Source organism: Schistocerca gregaria, chromosome 8, assembly GCF_023897955.1.
Source record: "Schistocerca gregaria isolate iqSchGreg1 chromosome 8, iqSchGreg1.2, whole genome shotgun sequence".
NCBI classification, from domain to species: Eukaryota; Metazoa; Arthropoda; class Insecta; order Orthoptera; family Acrididae; genus Schistocerca; species Schistocerca gregaria.
Window position 1 is genome coordinate 350,298,443 of NC_064927.1, and position 18,487 is coordinate 350,316,929.

General features: G+C 39.4%; 1 protein-coding gene and 1 long non-coding RNA gene across 5 annotated transcripts in view; one reads left to right on the plus strand and one right to left on the minus strand.

Annotated features, from left to right (window-relative positions):
* Positions 1-8,458, minus strand: part of LOC126284706 (LIM domain kinase 1) — a 184,128-nt gene extending 175,670 nt beyond the window's left edge. For all 4 annotated transcript variants that reach the window (XM_049983838.1, XM_049983837.1, XM_049983836.1 and 1 more), the window contains exon 1: positions 8,377-8,458. In XM_049983838.1, coding sequence (XP_049839795.1) covers positions 8,377-8,398 — 22 coding nt within the window. In that variant the 5' untranslated portion in view covers positions 8,399-8,458. The remainder of the gene's footprint in view (positions 1-8,376) is intronic.
* LOC126284707 (uncharacterized) overlaps positions 1-18,487 on the plus strand; it is a 94,742-nt gene that overhangs the window by 60,343 nt on the left and 15,912 nt on the right. The window lies entirely within an intron of this gene.

An 18,487-nucleotide genomic window follows, 5' to 3' on the forward strand; every position in this document is an offset into this window, starting at 1 on the left:
CTTTGTCATCATAAGTATTTTGATCTTTTTCGAGTATGTCATGAATTATAAGGTTGCTATGTGATAGTTTGGTTGTGAGTAACACAGCCAATAAACGTTAAAGTTAAAAACCTGGCTGTGGTGACAGACTGATCTGTAACTTTAGTGCGAGGCCTAGATTAACTATAGCAGTTTGACTTTCAAAATTAACATTAATAATTTGTGTTATCATAAACATTTTAAATCAAAATTGCATCAAGTAAAAAAAATTGCAGACAGTAAATCATAACTGTAAAAGTCTAAAAATAATAGTAATGTTTTGTGTTTACAGGGAGTCTCTCAAAGAAGTGTACCATACAAGTTATTCTGTTTCAGTCTCAATAGTGGTTTTTTTTTTTTAATACAAGAAAAACTAAATGGGAAGGAGGGCAAAAAGAGTAACATACTTGATTGTGCAGCATAACTTGTAAATGTGTTAAAAATTGTGTATTTACTAACTAGTGCTCATACAAGTATAACTGCAACTGACGAGGGTCAACTGAAGCGTCCAATTCCATCCCTCTGCTTTGACCCGTGACATAACGGTGTTGTGGTTTGTGAGATCACTAGGGCACGAAGTTTTTGAGTTGGTTGTGTCTACAGATGTCTTGTTGTATTTGATGGTGCCCTTGCAAGGTGGCTGCGCTGAGATTAATGTGTAGTGTTGGGTTCATTTGAGTATTGTTTGCCATCATGCTAACATGGTTTTGAATTGAGGTAGTTGGTGTGGTAACAAAAGTTAAGGAAGTGTTTTAAGTAAGTTACTATGGTTTTTCTTGTTTTGTTTATGTGTTTGTCGTTTTTGTTAGGTCTGTTTAGTTTGGTGTTTGTTGTGCGGAAAGAAGCCGAATTGCTTTTATAGCTTTTTAATTAGGTATGGAGATGACAGTGAAGTGCAGGAGTGGGTGTTTTAGTAGTTCAGGTAAAGGGGGGGAGGGGGGGGGGAGGGCAGTGATCGGCCTAGGTGCTGCTGCTAGAGGCTTTTGTTGGTAAGTAATTTTTGTTTTGGTTTTATTCTATAGTGACTGATTTTTTTGTCTGTTTTATATTGATGGTGTGTCAGCTGTGTTTTAGTTCATGTTGTGAATGGTGTATTTGTGTTTATGAGCTGTTGGGGTTTTGGTTCCACTTTTCAGAGTTGTGGGAGTTGGTTTCAACAGTTGTTTTTGAGCTATACGGGTGAAGGGAAATGACCAATTCCTGTGGTTTTGTTGGTATAACGGAATGTTGTAATAAATTTTTTTTTTATATTATTTGATTTAGGACGGTACAGTGCTTTCTTAGTGTTGCATATTCAACTTGTCCTTGCCCTGAACTGCCAATTTTCTGTGGATGTTCTATTAGTTTCATTTCATTTTTGGAGTGAAACATTTTTGTTTGCATTTGCTGATAGGTGTACTTAGTAATGCCATTGTCTCCACATTGTACATGCTAGTAGTAGTCGTTTCTGCCATACTGATGACATCATGGGTCAAAGCAGATGGGTGAATCTGACATTTCGGTAATGACAATTAGTCAGTGTCACAAAATACCCTTTTACACTTAACAGAGAGGATAATAACAATGCACAGTGAGTCATGATTATGTATGAGGAAGTGGAACAGAAAGGTACCCCAAAATCCTGCCCAGCTATCTCATAATGCTATAATATTGTCAATTTTGTTCTTATATATGGCATTCAAATTTTATTTTTACCACACCCGTAAAACTGGATTCCTTGGACCATTAAACAACTGGACACTTTGATCACCTCAACTAACAATTACACATATCTTATTGTTAGTCCTTACTTACAGATAAATCAAATTGTTAAGCTCGTCTATATTGCACTATTCTCTTGCAGTTTACATTCAGAACTAGTACTAGTCCTCCAAGTTTCATTCTAATGTGCAACGTTCCACAGATTCTAAATGACATTTCCCACTCACCTAGGTTTTATGGCGATGCTATGGTTCCATTGGCTATATATTTCATATCCTATCCCCTCCACATGTCTCCCCATAAATTATCAAACACGACTAAGGTGTATAATAAAACGCCACATTTGCATTCAGGACAGGTCACACGTGTTACTGGCCACACAATAATCAACTTCAACATGAAAATGTTCTTACAGATTAGATGTACAGTTCGTTCCAAAAGATCCAAAGAGAAGAGATTAGACAGGATCGAGAACATGTTGGAAAACAATACCTACACAAATATTTAGAAGCTTATCTCACTAGGGGTAAGATAGATACTGCCTACAGGAAAATTAAAGAGACCTTTGGAGAGAAGAGAACCACGTGTATGAATATCAAGAGCTCAGATGGCAACCCAGTTCTAAGCAAAGAAGGGAAGGCAGAAAGGTGGAAGGAGTATATAGAAGGTTTATACAAGGGTGATGTACTTGAGGACAATATTATGGAAATGGAAGAGGATGTAGATGAAGACGAAATGGGTGATACGATACTGCGTGAAGAGTATGACAGAGCACTGAAAGACCTGAGTCGAAACAAGGCCCCCGGAGTAGACAACATTCCATTAGAACTACTGACGGCCTTGGGAGAGCCAGTCATGACAAAACTCTACCAGCTGGTGAGCAAGATGTATGAGACAGGCGAAATACCCTCAGACTTCAAGAAGAATATAATAATTCCAATCCCAAAGAAAGCAGGTGCTGACAGATGTGAAAACTACCGAACTATCAGTTTAATAAGTCACAGCTGCAAAATACTAACGCGAATTCTTTACAGATGAATGGAAAACTGGTAGATGCGGACCTCGGGGAGGATCAGTTTGGATTCCGTCGAAATGTTGGAACACGTGAGGCAATACTGACCTTACGACTTATCTTAGAAGAAAGATTAAGAAAAGGCAAACCTACGTTTCTAGCATTTGTAGACTTAGAGAAAGCTTTTGACAATGTTGACTGGAATACTCTTTTTCAAATTCTAAAGGTGGCAGGGGTAAAATATAGGGAGCGAAAGGCTATTTACAATTTGTACAGAAAGCAGATGGCAGTTATAAGAGTCGAGGGGCATGAAAGGGAAGCAGTGGTTGGGAAGGGAGTGAGACAGGGTTGTAGCCTCTCCCCGATGTTATTCAATCTGTATATTGAGCAAGCAGTAAAGGAAACAAAAGAAAAATTTGGAGTAGGTATTAAAATTCATGGAGACGAAGTAAAAACTTTGAGGTTCGCCGATGACATTGTAATTCTGTCAGAGACGGCAAAGGACTTGGAAGAGCAGTTGAACGGAATGGACAGTGTCTTGAAAGGAGGATATAATATGAACATCAACAAAAGCAGAACGAGGATAATGGAATGTAGTCCAATTAAATCGGGTGATGCTGAGGGAATTAGATTAGGAAATGAGACACTTAAAGTAGTGAAGGAGTTTTGCTATTTGGGGAGCAAAATAACTGATGATGCTCGAAGTAGAGAGGATATAAAAAGTAGACTGGCAATGGCAAGGAAAGCATTTCTGAAGAAGAGAAATTTGTTAACATCGAATATAGATTTAAGTGCCAGGAAGTCTTTTCTGAAAATATTTGTTTGGAGTGTAGTCATGTATGGAAGTGAAACATGGACGATAACTAGTTTGGACAAGAAGAGAATAGAAGCTTTCGAAATGTGGTGCTACAGAAGAATACTGAAGATTAGATGGGTAGATCACGTAACTAATGAGGAAGTGTTGAATAGGATCGGGGAGAAGAGAAGTTTGTGGCACAACTTGACTAGAAGAAGGGATCGGTTGGTAGGACATGTTTTGAGGCATCAAGGGATCACAAATTTAGCATTGGAGGGCAGTGTGGAGGGTAAAAATCGTAGAGGGAGACCGAGAGATGAGTACACTAAGCAGATTCAGAAGGATGTAGGTTGCAGTAGGTACTGGGAGATGAAGAAGCTAGCACAGGATAGAGTAGCATGGAGAGCTGCATCAAACCAGTCTCAGGACTGAAGACAACAACAACAATAAATATGCTAATGCGTCTTCCACAGATTCCAATTGAAATGGTCCTCATGGATGCAGAATAGCTGAGTCAAAAAATCTTAAACATCGTTTCATTTACAATGGAGTAGCAAACTTGCAACTAATCATGTATATGTCCCATTACATTCCGGTGCATACAATAATACTTTGGCTGTCAGACACATACCATCAAACAGAAACATTTTACAACACTCATTTTCAATGATTGCATTATTGTACTGAGTCTGTACAAAAGTCAGATTCTATGTAATAGGCCTACCCACAGTATCCAATATTAACATATGCACACCTACGACTTCCAGTAACACATTTATCAATGGAGCAGGAATTTACCACCAATAAATCCTTTGGCTCCTCTGAAATTCAACTTTATCAGTAGTTTAACTCATAATGGCTGCTGGCAAGTTGCTGAAAAGTGTTCCTGCATAATGGACACCTTTCTGAACCAATGTTTACTGACTTTAAATCTATGAAGATTATTTTTGTTTCTAGTATTGATTCTGTGAACTGAACTGTTGGTTTTAAAAATATTTTCGTGACACATTCCATTAAGGAATAATTATACTGGAAAGCAACAGCATCACTGGTTCCCTAAATAGGCCTCTGCAGAATGTTCAAGTTCACACAACAAACAAGTCTTACAACATGAGGTACCCCAAGAAATACATAATCCCATATGACATCATGGAATAAAAGCAAGCACTGTATGCTGGTGTTGGTTATTTATATACCTCCTATTTCCCCAAACATACACAATGTAACAAGATTTTTTTTTTAGGAACTACTTTGTATTCTTGGGTATTCCCTTCTGGGTGAGTTTATTATTATTATCAGGGTGTAATCCCAAGATTTTAACATTTTCAACTTCTATCAGCTTATCAATTGGGCATATATTGGCAGTAAACCTCTTAAAATTTCTAAAAGTCATAGTGTGTGTTAAAAAAAGGTCAGTGACTAAGAACTGGCTTCTTGTTGTGGTCTTCAGTCCTGAGACTGGTTTGATGCAGCTCTCCATGCTACTCTATCCTGTGCAAGCTTCATGTCCCAGTACCTACTGCAACCTACATCCTCCTGAATCTGCGTAGTGTAGTCATCTCTTGGTCTCCCTCTACAATTTTTACCCTCCACGCTGCCCCCAATACTTAATTGGTGATCCCTTTATGCCTCAGAACATGTCCTAATCCAACCGATCCGTTCTTCTGGTCAAGTTGTGCCACAAACTTCTCTTCTCCCCAATCCTATTCAATACTTCATTAGTTATGTGATCTACCCATCTAATCTTCAGCATTCTTCTGTAGCACCACATTTTGAAAGCTTCTATTCTCTTCTTGTCCAAACTATTTATCGTCCATACACGTACTTTCAGAAATGACTTCCTGACACTTAAATCTATACTCGATATTAACAAATTTCTCTTCTTCATAAACGCTTTTCTTGCCATTGCCAGTCTACATTTTATATCGTCTCTACTTCGAACATCATCAGTTATTTTGCTCCCCAAATAGCAAAACTCCTTTACAACTGTCTCATTCCTAATCTAATTCCCTTAACATCACCCGAAAAAAATCGACTACATTCCATTATCCTCGTTTTGCTTTTGTAAATTTTCATCTTATATCCTCCTTTCAGGACACTATCCATTCCGTTCAACTGCTCTTCCAAGTCCTTTGCTGTCTCTGACAGAATTTAGATGTCATCGGCGAACCTCAACATTTTTATTTCTTCTCCAAGGATTTTAATACCCCCTCCGAATTTTTCTTTTGTTTCCTTCACTGCTTGCTCAATATACAGATTGAATAACATCAGGGAGAGACTACAACAAAGTCACACTCCCTTCCCAACCACTGCTTCCCATTCATGTCCCTCGACTCATAACTGCCATCTGGTTTCTGTACAAATTGTAAATAGCCTTTTGCTTCCTGTATTTTACCCCTGCTACCTTCAGAATTTGAAAGAGATAATTCCAATCAACATTGTCAAAAGCTTTCCCTAGGTCTACAAATGCTAGAAACGTAGGTTTGCCCTCCTTAATCTAGCTTCTAAGGTAAGTCGTAGGGACAGTATTGTCTCACGTGTTCCAACATTTCTACGGAATCCAAACTGATCTTCCCCGAGGTCGGCTTCTACTAGTTTTTCCATTCGTCTGTAAAGAATTTGCGTCAGTATTTTGCAGCTGTGACTTATTAAACTGATAGTTTGGTAATTTTCACTTCTATCAACACCTGCTTTCTTAGGGATTGGAATAATTATATTCTTCTTGAAGTCTGAGGGTATTTCACCTGTCTCATACCTCTTGCTCACCAGATAGTAGAGATTTGTCAGCACTGGCTCTCCCAAGGCCGTCAGTAGTTCCAATGGAATGTTCTATATTCCGGGGGTCTTGTTTCGACTTTGGTCTTTCAGTGCTCTGTCAAACTCTTCACGCAGTATCGTATCTCCCATTTCATCTTCATCTACATCCTCTTCCATTTCCATAATATTGTCCTCAACTACATCGCTCTTGTATAGACCCTCTATATACTCCTTCCACCTTTCTGCTTTCCTTTCTTTGCTTAGAACTGGGTTTCCATCTGAGCTCTTGATATTCATGCAAGTGAGATAATCCCCTACATCCTTACATTTGTCCTCTAGCCATCGCTGCTTAGCCACTTTGCACTTCCTTTCGAACTCTGAGACGTTGTATTCCTTTTTGCCTGCTTCATTTACTGCATTTTTATATTTTCTCCTTTCATCAATTAAATTCAATATTTCTTCTGTTACCCAAGGATTTCTACTAGCCCTCATCTTTTTACTTACTTGATCCTCTGCTACCATCACTACTTCATCCCTCAAAGCTACCCATTCTTCTTCCACCGTATTTCTTTCCCCCATTCTTTTCAATTGCTCCCTTATGCTCTCCCTGGCTATACATCACTTATTAACGTCCACAAAAATTCCACTAACTGAACTTCATTTGGTATTTACTGCAACGTTTGTGTCCTTTGCAAACAGAACAAACTCGGCATCTGATAATGTTAAAGTTTAGATATCATTGATATACACAAGAAAAAGTACAGGCCCTCAGCTGCAACACCAAATCTCTTTAGCCCAGCTGGATGATGCCCGATGGCTTAACACACCTCTTCCCTATTGACACCCGTTATTTCCCGTCAGAAATATATGATCTGAACGGTTTTGCAGCATTTACTGTTACAATATACTATTTTAATTTGCTCTAAATGATACAGTGTTGTGATTTATGCATTCAAATGCCTGTGACATAACAAAAAAATATGTCAGTAGCGAGTAATTTGATGAACTACGTATATTCTCACTGTATTTGAAGATAGCCTTTTCAACATGCAAACCCTTTAGAAATCTGAACTGTAGCTCTGGCACTGTATTTGCCGTAGGATGATTACGAAGACAGTTGTGTAGTTTGTTTTTCTAAATTTTTAGAGACTGCTGACAAAAATGAAACTGGACGGTATTTCTTTTTCTCCTTTCATAAAAAATGGCTTAATTCAACTATTCAGGAAATTTTCGCAGATACACGACTGGCTACACGTATGTTACTAAACACAAAAACACACACTTTGATTTACTAGTCGAGATTTTGTCATAATCACCGATATTTTTAGACTGCAAAGATTTTATGGTGGGCACTATTCCTAAATTACTTAGTCTCTCTACAGGTCATTACATGTAATGTGTCAGATACATTCAGACTGAAAAGTATGCAATACACGCCCTGATCTCTGTCTAGGCGTACTAATTTGTATCCACTATCTCCTAGAATACAATTTCTCACATAACTAAATCAAAATTTAACTATTCAAACATTTTATACGCATGTGATATACGATTTGTCCTGGAGTACATAGGCTTGAAACTCAAAATGCAGCTTAACAAGTCTATGTTTTGTTACACAACACGTAACAACAAATCCGACTGTGCCAATACACCCATATCTGCTGACTATCCCAATGTTTTCTTAAAACACGTGACCAAAATTTCTTTCAATTAAATGTGTGAAAGCAGCATACACTAAACAATTCTAACAAACGCAGTTCCGAATTGTCAAAACAGATGACAGGGGCAACAACTGAGGGGCCTAGAATTTGATACGGAACTACCACAACTTCTACTTGGCCTAATCATTTAATCCGCATCGTGCAGAGATAAATCAATTTGTTATTTAGCTGAAGCTGTTAACTGTTTTCTGAGTAATATGGCATCCTAAGCACTGACGCCCACTCGTGAATTCGCAAACAGCCATTATTTCCATAGCGAAAGAAATTAAATGTGAAAACTAAAATTAATTAGGTTTCGCACGTGCATTTTCAGTAACTAGTCAACATATTAAGAATGTTAGCAAAAGCATTTGGTCTGTTTGCGTACGAACCATTATTTGCACCGTCCTCCATTCTCCTCCATACTCAGAAAACAACCATACTGCTCAGGTTGACCACATTTGACAGGCGTGCCACCTGTTCCATTGTAGATACATTATCTCTGATAAATGTCAAAATGGTTCATTTGCGCAATTTGTTACATGCAGTGGGTGAAATTGTGCGGCCAGAGAGGACAAAGTTTTCAGGTGCCTACTTGTGCAACAGAACAAAATACATTTGTCATCTGACAATTTCCATTTTTCGCATGCACTGAAAGCCGCTTTGTACACATTTAACCCATGTGAAAAGCATGTATTTTGTTTTTTAACAAACTACATAAAAGTTCATATCTGAATTGTGTTATGGACTGTTGTAGTGCACTGAAATGTTAACAGACACTATTTTATAACTTTACTTTTATTATTATTATTGCATCAACCGGTTTCGGTCACTGACCCTTGTCCCAGTAGACCACTAGTTCGCTAGAGTGAAGAGACCCTAGCTGTATGGAAATTAGCACAGGTGGTCGACATGAGTCATGATGTACTTAGTTAGAAGTAGTGTATTCACTCGACAGATCATTTTACAAGCTTCTTCAACAGCTAGTAGGTCCTTAACTAAAGAGTAGCATATCCAATTAGAAACATTTCGTTAGCTACTCTTACTACTACATCTACATCTACATGACTACTCTGCAATTCACATTTAAGTGCTTGGCAGAGGGTTCATCGAACCACAATCATACTATCTCTCTACTATTCCACTCCCGAACAGCGAGCGGGAAAAACGAACACCTAAACCTTTCTGTTCGAGCTCTGATTTCTCTTATTTTATTTTGATGATCATTCCTACCTATGTAGGTTGGGCTCAACAAAATATTTTCGCATTCGGAAGAGAAAGTTGGTGACTGAAATTTCGTAAAAAGCTCTCGCCGCGACGAAAAACGTCTATGCTGTAATGACTTCCATCCCAACTCGTGTATCATATCTGCCACACTCTCTCCCCTATAACGTGATAATACAAAACGAGCTGCCCTTCTTTGCAGCCTCTCGATGTCCTCCGTCAATCCCACCTGGTAAGGATCCCACACCGCGCAGCAATATTCAAACAGAGGACGAACGAGTGTAGTGTAAGCTGTCTCTTTAGTGGACTTGTTGCATCTTCTAAGTGTCCTGCCAATGAAACGCAACCTTTGGCTCGCCTTCCCGACAATATTATCTATGTGGTCCTTCCAACTGAAGTTGTTCGTAATTTTAACACCCAGGTACTTAGTTGAATTGACAGCCTTGAGAATTGTACTATTTATCGAGTAATCGAATTCCAACGGATTTCTTTTCGAACTCATGTGGATCATCTCACACTTTTCGTTATTTAGCGTCAACTGCCACCTGACACACCATACAGCAATCTTTTCTAAATCGCTTTGCAGCTGATACTGGTCTTCGGATGACCTTACTAGACGGTAAATTACAGCATCATCTGCGAACAGTCTAAGAGAACTGCTCAGATTGTCACCCAGGTCATTTATATAGATCAGGAACAGCAGAGGTCCCAGGACGCTTCCCTGGGGAACACCTGATATCACTTCAGTTTTACTCGATGATTTGCCGTCTATTACTACGAACTGCGACCTTCCTGACAGGAAATCACGAATCCAGTCGCACAACTGAGACGATACCCCATAGCTCCGCAGCTTGATTAGAAGTCGCTTGTGAGGAACGGTGTCAAAAGCTTTCCGGAAATCTAGAAATACGGAATCAACTTGAGATCCCCTGTCGATAGCGGCCATTACTTCGTGCGAATAAAGAGCTAGCTGCGTTGCACAAGAGCGATGTTTTCTGAAGCCATTCTGATTACGTGTCAATAGATCGTTCCCTTCGAGGTGATTCATAATGTTTGAATACAGTATATGTTCCAAAACCCTACTGCAAACCGACGTCAATGATATAGGTCTGTAGTTAAATGGATTACTCCTACTACCCTTCTTGAACACTGGTGCGACCTGCGCAATTTTCCAATCTGTAGGTACAGATCTATCGGTGAGCGAGCGGTTGTATATGAGTGCTAAGTAGGGAGCTATAGTATCAGCGTAATCTGAAAGGAACCTAATCGGTATACAATCTGGACCTGAAGACTTGCCCGTATCAAGCGATTTGAGTTGCTTCGCAACCCCTAAGGTATCTACTTCTAAGAAACTCATGCTAGCAGATGTTCGTGTTTCAAATTCTGGAATATTCCATTCGTCTTCCCTGGTGAAGGAATTTCGGAAAACTGCGTTCAATAACTCCGCTTTAGCGGCACAGTCGTCGATAACAGTACCATCGGCACTGCGCAGCGAAGGTATTGACTGCGTCTTGCCGCTTGTGTACTTTACATACGACCAGAATTTCTTCGGATTTTCTACCAAATTTCGAGACAATGTTTCGTTGTGGAACCTATTAAAGGCATCTCGCATCGAAGTACGTGCCAAATTTCGCGCGTCTGTAAATTTTAGCCCATCTTCAGGATTTCGCGTTCTTCTGAACTTCGCATGCTTTTTCCGTTGCCTCTGCAACAGCGTTCGGACCTTTTTTGTGTACCACGGGGGATCCGTTCCATCTCTTACCAATTTATGAGGTATGAATATCTCAATTGCTGTTGCTACTATATCTTTGAATTTGAGCCACATCTCGTCTACATTCGCATAGTCAGTTCGGAAGGAATGGAAATTGTCTTTTAGGAAGGCTTCTAGTGGCACTTTATCCGCTTTTTTAAATAAAATTATTTTGCGTTCGTTTCTGATGGATTTGGAAGAAATGGTATTGAGCCTAGCTACAATGACCTTGTGATCACTAATCCCGGTATCAGTCATGATACTCTCTATCAGCTCTGGATTGTTTGTGGCCAAGAGGTCAAGTGTGTTTTCGCAACCATCCACAATTCGCGTGGGTTCGTGGACTAACTGCTCTAAATAATTTTCGGAGAATGCATTTAGGACAATCTCGGAAGACGTTTTCTGCCTACCACCGGTTTTGAACAAGTATTTTTGCCAACATACCGAGGGTAGGTTGAAGTCCCCACCAACTATAACCGTATGAGTGGGGTATTTATTTGTTACGAGACCCAAACCTTCTCTGAACTGTTCCGCAACTGTATCATCGGAGTCTGGGGGTCGGTAGAAGGAGCCAATTATTAACTTAATTCGGCTGTTAAGTATAACCTCCACCCACACCAATTCGCACGGAGTATCTACTTCGACTTCGACTACTAATTATGGTACCTCAGCAACTAGATTCAGCTGTTAAAACGTTATGTTAGCTATGTTGCAGGTACTAGCTTTTCATTAAGCTGTATAACAAGTAATAATGGACAATAATAACTGATAATAATAGGACTCAGTATTTACAGATCAAAATGTTTTTTTTTTTTTAAATATCGTTCTAATCAAAATATTTCGCACCTAAAAGCAAACAAACAACAGCTATATAATAAAACTGCAGAAGCAGCAACTTTTCTCAAAATAGCAACTGTCTTGCTAATTCATTTTCAGCTATTTAATAAAACAGAGGAGGCAGCAGTTTTTTTCAAAATAGCTTTCTTGCTAATTCCTTTTATTAATCTTCCATCGGCGCGGCATTCAAACTGATACGCGTAAAGAGCTGCTGTAAATTATTAATGAACAATTGGCAGCCTTGGCACCACTCGCTAATAGCTTCCTTTCTCCTACGGCTTTTGATTGTTGTGTGCTTAAGTATCCGTTGTTGAGATGAGTGAAGTCGCTGAGTTTTATATAGTGCACCTGTTCGCGTTTCTTTTCAACATTTCATTTCTATGGTTATCAACGTAACTTAGTAGTACAAAGTTAATTTAAAATGTAAACTGCACTTATTTGGTTTTTGGACCGTTTAAGCGTCTGTTAGGGCTGGACTATCGAGTATAAAACTAGTACACTGCGCCTGAATCCGTTATTTTATAGGAATTTGGTGATTTAATATAGGACTTACCTGATCATGGCAAGCTAAGTAAGATGTAGAACCTCCTCCACTCAAATCATGTTGAAGAAATCCAAAAGATATTGTTCGAAGAGGATGACAATGAAATTCGGGAAGATTTTGAAAATGAAAAGAATACCGATTGTAATGATGTACCGTAGTCGAAGTTCAGCTAGAAGATTCAGAAACAGAGGAAGATGATGAGGGAGAAAAACGACCATTACTGTATTGGAAGGGACAAAGAGACAAAGTGGAATTAAGTTCCACTGACACAGACAGTACATTTCAGGCCCAACAATATTATTTGAAAATTGCATGGGCCTGTAAGTGCAGCGAAAGCAGCAAGAGTGCATCTGGAATGCTGCAATTACCTTACAGATGACGACATTTTGTCTGTTATGGTTTTGTATACAAATCAGCATATTGAGAGTGTGGTGGATAGAAGTGACACTCCAATGCAGTGCAAGCTGCGTGGTTTCCGCGCGTAATTGTGTAACACTGTCAAAGTGCTTCGACTTAGGCCGCCAGAGGCGCTGTATTTTATGACACTTGGGTGCTCTTAGAATAGTTGTTAATTAGTTGTGGAGTTAGCTTTAACTTCTGAGTTTCTAGTTGTGGAGTCTGTTCTACTTTCATGTAAAACGCCTGAACCTAGTATTCATCTTTAACTAACGCCCTGTGCAGTTGAATAAAGTGCTGCATTGGCGGTAATGGTAACGGTACGCTTGCAATAATTTGTTCGGGCGGTCACAGACACAAGCTACTTTGACTTTGGTGACCCCACCATGCCGGAATTATGGCGGACGCAATCAAATTCATAATCGTAGTGATCCAGCTGGAACAGAAATACGCAGCGGAAATCAAAGATGTGATCACTACTCCTACGACGGAAGTTAAAAATGGTACTGATATGATGGCTTTTCACTTCATAGGAAGAATGCATCAGTCCCAACCCATGAACACATTGGCGACAGAAGACCCTAACAATATTTGCAACACTTGTCAACGTGGATACGGGAACCACGCCTGATAGTCTTTAGTGCACGCAGTGGATTAATCGCTTGCCACCCCATGTGAAAGCTATTATTGTTTCACAAACCGGCATGCCATTAGACACTTTAGCAGACTTAGCGAAATATTTGATGCTATAATGCCTCCGCCAGTGAGGACATTGGTGGCTGCATGCAACAGTTTGTCGTTGCACTTGGTAATGGGCCGATTACATGTCACCAGAGTGGATTTGCTGACCAAAAAGGTGGAAGAATTATTTGTGTGGCATGGCCGCAGTAGTGACAGGGGTCATAATTACAAGCAATCAAGAAACTGCTCGTCTACCATTTCTCAACATCAGGTAGTGACAAGCCCACCATTTTCTGGTATCACAGGAGATTTTGGGACTGGGAAAGGAAGTGTACAATACCCTGCTCACATCCTAATGCAATTGGATGTAGGCCAGGCATCATCTCAGCCTTCGTCAGTGACTGTATGCCCTTGCAGGAATATCTCACAGATTCTGGTTCTGGCTTAAACATGTGTTCTGATGCACTGGATTAACAGCTGCAAGTTTTTGGCAAGTTTCCGGCAGTGCGCATGGCTAATCTCATACAAAACACTAGCAGCAAGTACATCGACTTATTGGAAGGGACTCTCCCAGAACCGACAAGACCTCCAGGAGCACTGAAGGAGATTCCCTTTATATGATGCATCACATACAGATTACAGAAGGTCGACAAGTCCCCTGCTGACCTCGACAATTGGCACTACATTGATTTGCCATAGAGAAATTGGAATTTGACTAATTTGAGAAGGCACGATATGACCATCAGTTAATCTGTGGTCGTCACCACTACACTTGAAACCAAAAAGGAATGGAACATTGTGCGAGTGTAGTGATGATCAGGCTCTAAATGCTAGAACTGTCCCGAATCGTTACCCCATTCCATTACTTCGGACCTACAATTATACATTGTGGGGTACAACTGTATTCAATGTTTTAGACTGTGCAAAGTATATATGGAGATTCCCATGCCAGAAAAAGATACACAAAAGACAGCCATTGTCACTCCTTTTGGAGAGTCAGCTCATGATGTTTGCCCTGCGAAATGCAGTGCAAATGTAGGAAAGGGTAATTGATTCCTCACTACAAGGGCTAAGCTTTTTCTTCGCTTATCTTAGTAACATTCTAGTCTTCCCTGCCTCTCTGGAGCAACATAAGAAGCAACTTACTGAAGTGTTCAGAGGATTGGAATGATATGGCATCATTCTAAACACTACCAAGTACATCTTTGGCCAAGCACAAGTTGATATTTTGGGCCAGAGGATCACGTTGTCAGGCTCACTATCCTTGACAGAGAAAGCTGAAGCCACCCTGCAGATGACCCAGCCATAAACCTGCAAGGAACTGTGTTGTTTTGTCAGTGTCCTCAATTTCTACCACTGACATTTACCTCAAACAGCCAGGTTGCAAGTGCCATTAACAGCAGCACTCACCAGCCTCAAGAGCAAGGGGATAATTCGCCATTTTCATGGACAGATGAAATGATTTTGGCTTTCTAAGCATCCATGTGGAGTATAGATGATGTGGCATTACTTGCACACCCAGTACTGAACATACCATTAGGGTTAATGCAAACAACATAAGGGTATTTAATAGTATGTTAAAAAGGATGTAGTGGGGTATAGAACAAACTGATGATGTAGATAGGCCTAGTTTTCTCGCTGATTATAAATATTGCTACAATGTAGTGTTCCCGTTAAAAAGAGTCAGTGAGAAGACAAACATGGGTAACACAAGGTATTACAAAATCAGCAACCACCTTTTGAAACGTCAGCAAACATGCTAAAATAAATACAACAATAAAACCATACTATAGGAAATATAGAAGGGTCTATAGGAAAGTTTTGCAGGCAGCAAAGAGGCTAACCAGTGATTCATACATTAATAAGGGAAGCAATAAATCAAAATAGATTTTGAAGGTTATAAACAATAGTGTGGGAAAATGTAAAACCAAGACGCATAATTTCAAAATTAGAAGTGGAGGTAAAGTGATAGAAGATGCTCAGCAGGTAACCAATATATTCAATGAACATTATGTGAAGATAGCAACAAACCTAATTAAAAGTCTGTGCAGTTCAAACAACAAAAACATAAAAGTACCTACTTGTGAAAAGACAATGTTTCTCAACCCAGTAACAGAATGTGAAGTTACAAATGCTGTTAATAAACTAAAAAATGAAGTGTCTTGTGATATCGATGGAACTCCAGACAAGGCAATCAAACATAGTTCTACCAGCATAGATACTCACCTAACTGGCATTATTAATACTAATTTCAGGACAGGGGTGTTCCCATCAAATCTAAAATTCTCCATAATAAAGCCACTTCACAAAAAGGATAGTACAGCTGACATAAATAATTATATGCCAGTGTCATTATTGTCAGGTTTCTCTAAAGTAATTGAAAGAGTAATGTATGAAAGGCTAGCTGATTTCCTGAATAAAAATAAAATACTGACTAATGCTCAAAATGGGTTTAGAAAGAACAGATCCACAGAAACGGCAGTCTTCCAATTCATGAAAATGCTTCTAAATGTGTTGGACAAGAACAAATTAAGCTGTGGGATATTCTTAGATTAATCTAAAGCATTTGATCTAATCATACAGACTTATTGCTTACGAAACTAGAATGTTATGGTGTCCGGGGTGCCCGCATCTCGTGATCGTGCGGTAGCATTCTCGCTTCCCACGCCCGGGTTCCCGGGTTCGATTCCCGGTGGGGTCAGGGATTTTCTCTGCCTTGTGATGGCTGGGTGTTGTGTGATGTCCTTAGGTTAGTTAGGTTTAAGTAGTTCTAGGGGACTGATGACCATAGATGTTAAGTCCCATAGTGCTCAGAGCCATTTGAACCATTTGGTCCAGGGACTTGTCTTCAAATGGTTCAAGTCTTATCTCTCCGATAGACAATAGAAAGTACAAATATGTCATGAAGGCAAAGTGTATCTTTCAGATTTCAAAAAAACTAGCTATGGAGTGCCCCAGGGTTCTCTCTTGTTCTTGGTGTACATAAATGATTTGCCAAACCATCTGACAGTTGCAGAAACAGTGATGTTCGCTGATGACAGTAGCATTTTTATAAAAGGATAATCTGCATCAGAGTGTTTCTAGGAAAATAAACGAGACTGGAAAATGGCTTAGCGATAATTTTTTGATCATAAATAAGAATAAAACAGTATTGACGAATTTCAGTAATATTATAAATGAAGCTAGAAGAAGAGTAAAAGCTGAGTTAGGGAACTATGTTATTGCACAAGCTCCATACACAAAATTCCTAAGTATGTGGGTGGATGAGCACTTGAGATGGGAAAAACATCTAGAAGTTTTGAGTAAAAAATTATGGTAAGTAAATGTTGCTATATGCTAAGATTGCTTGGGGTTTGTTGCAACACTGAATCATTGCTGTGTACCTATTATGCTTACATGAACAGTTTGCCTAGATATGGTGTGATGATCTGGGGAAATACAGGTATGGCAAAACAAGCTTTCAAACTTCAAAAAAGTGCTATTAGCATAATGAAAGGGGTTCACTGCAGAGTGTCATGCAGGGAAATATTTCAAGAATTTAAAATAATGACCTTCCTAGCTTATACATCTATGAATGTGTATGCTTTCTGAAAACTCACCAGGAATTTTCAACATCAAATAGTCAGGTTCATAACCATGAAACAAGGAACAGGGATGATTTTCACAGAGACACCCACAAAGGAGCACTCTACCAAAAAAGTGTATACTACCAGCGCAAAATACTTTTTAGTGCATTGCCTTCTACAATAAAGAAAATTGATGAATTTCATAAATACAAGGTAGATCTTAACCAATTTTTACTAACACAAAGGTTTTATAACATTGAAGAATATCTGAATATGGAAAAGTAATATTCTGATCTCAAAATTGCTAATAACTACATCTATGGACTAAAAGAATTTAAATATTTAAGTGAATGGATTGCAGAAAATTGTAATTAAAAGAAATCTGTCAGATCAAGAGTCCAGAAAATGGAGACGGTGTTTCAGTTAACAAAAAACATTTACAACAAAAAGAGTCTCTCGTGGAACTGCAAAATATGACACTACACAACAGTAATTAAGCCTGAAGCTCTCTATGCATCTGAGACACTAAATCTTAAACACAGAACACTAAAAGGAGAATTAGAAGTGAAAGAACTTATAATAATGAGGAAAATCCTAGGACCAAGAACTAAAGGTGGTGTGCATTATCCAAAAGCCATTCCAGAAATATACAGGGTGAGTCACCTAACATTACTGCTGGATATATTTAGTAAACCACATCAAATACTGACGAATCAATTCCACAGACCGAACGTGAGGAGAGGGGCTATTGTAACTGGCTAATACAAACCATAAAAAATGCACGGAAGTATATTTTTTAACACAAACCTACATTTTTTTTAAATGGAACCCCATTAGTTTTTTTAGCACATCTGAATATATAAACAAATAGGTAGTCAGTGCCATTTGTTGCATTGTAAAATGTTAATTACATCCGGAGATATTGTAACCTAGAGTTGACGCTTGAGTACCACTCCTCCGCTGTTCGATCGTGTGTATCGGAGAGCACCGAATTATGTAGGGATCCAAAGGGAACGGTGGTGGACCTTAGGTACAGAAGAGACTGGAACAGCACATTGCGTCCACATGCTAACACCTTTTTATGGGTCTTTTTTACTGACGCACATGTACGTTACCATGAGGTGTGAGGTATACGTACACACGTGGTTTCAGTTTTCAATTACGGAGTGGAATAGTGTGTGTCCCGACATGTCAGGCCAATAGATGTTCAATGTGGTGGCCATCATTTGCTGCACACAACTGCAATCTCTGGCGTAATGAATGTCGTACACGCCGCAGTACATCTGGTGTAATGTCGCCACAGGCTGCCACAATACGTTGTTTCATATCCTCTGGGGTTGTAGGCAGAGTCCAGAGGTGTAAGATCAGGAGAACGGGCTGGCCAACTTATGCGTCCTCCACATCCTATGAAACGCCCGTCGTACATCCTGTCAAGGGTCAGCCTAGTGTTAATTGCGAAATGTGCAAGAGCACCATCATGCTGATACCACATACGTCGACGCGTT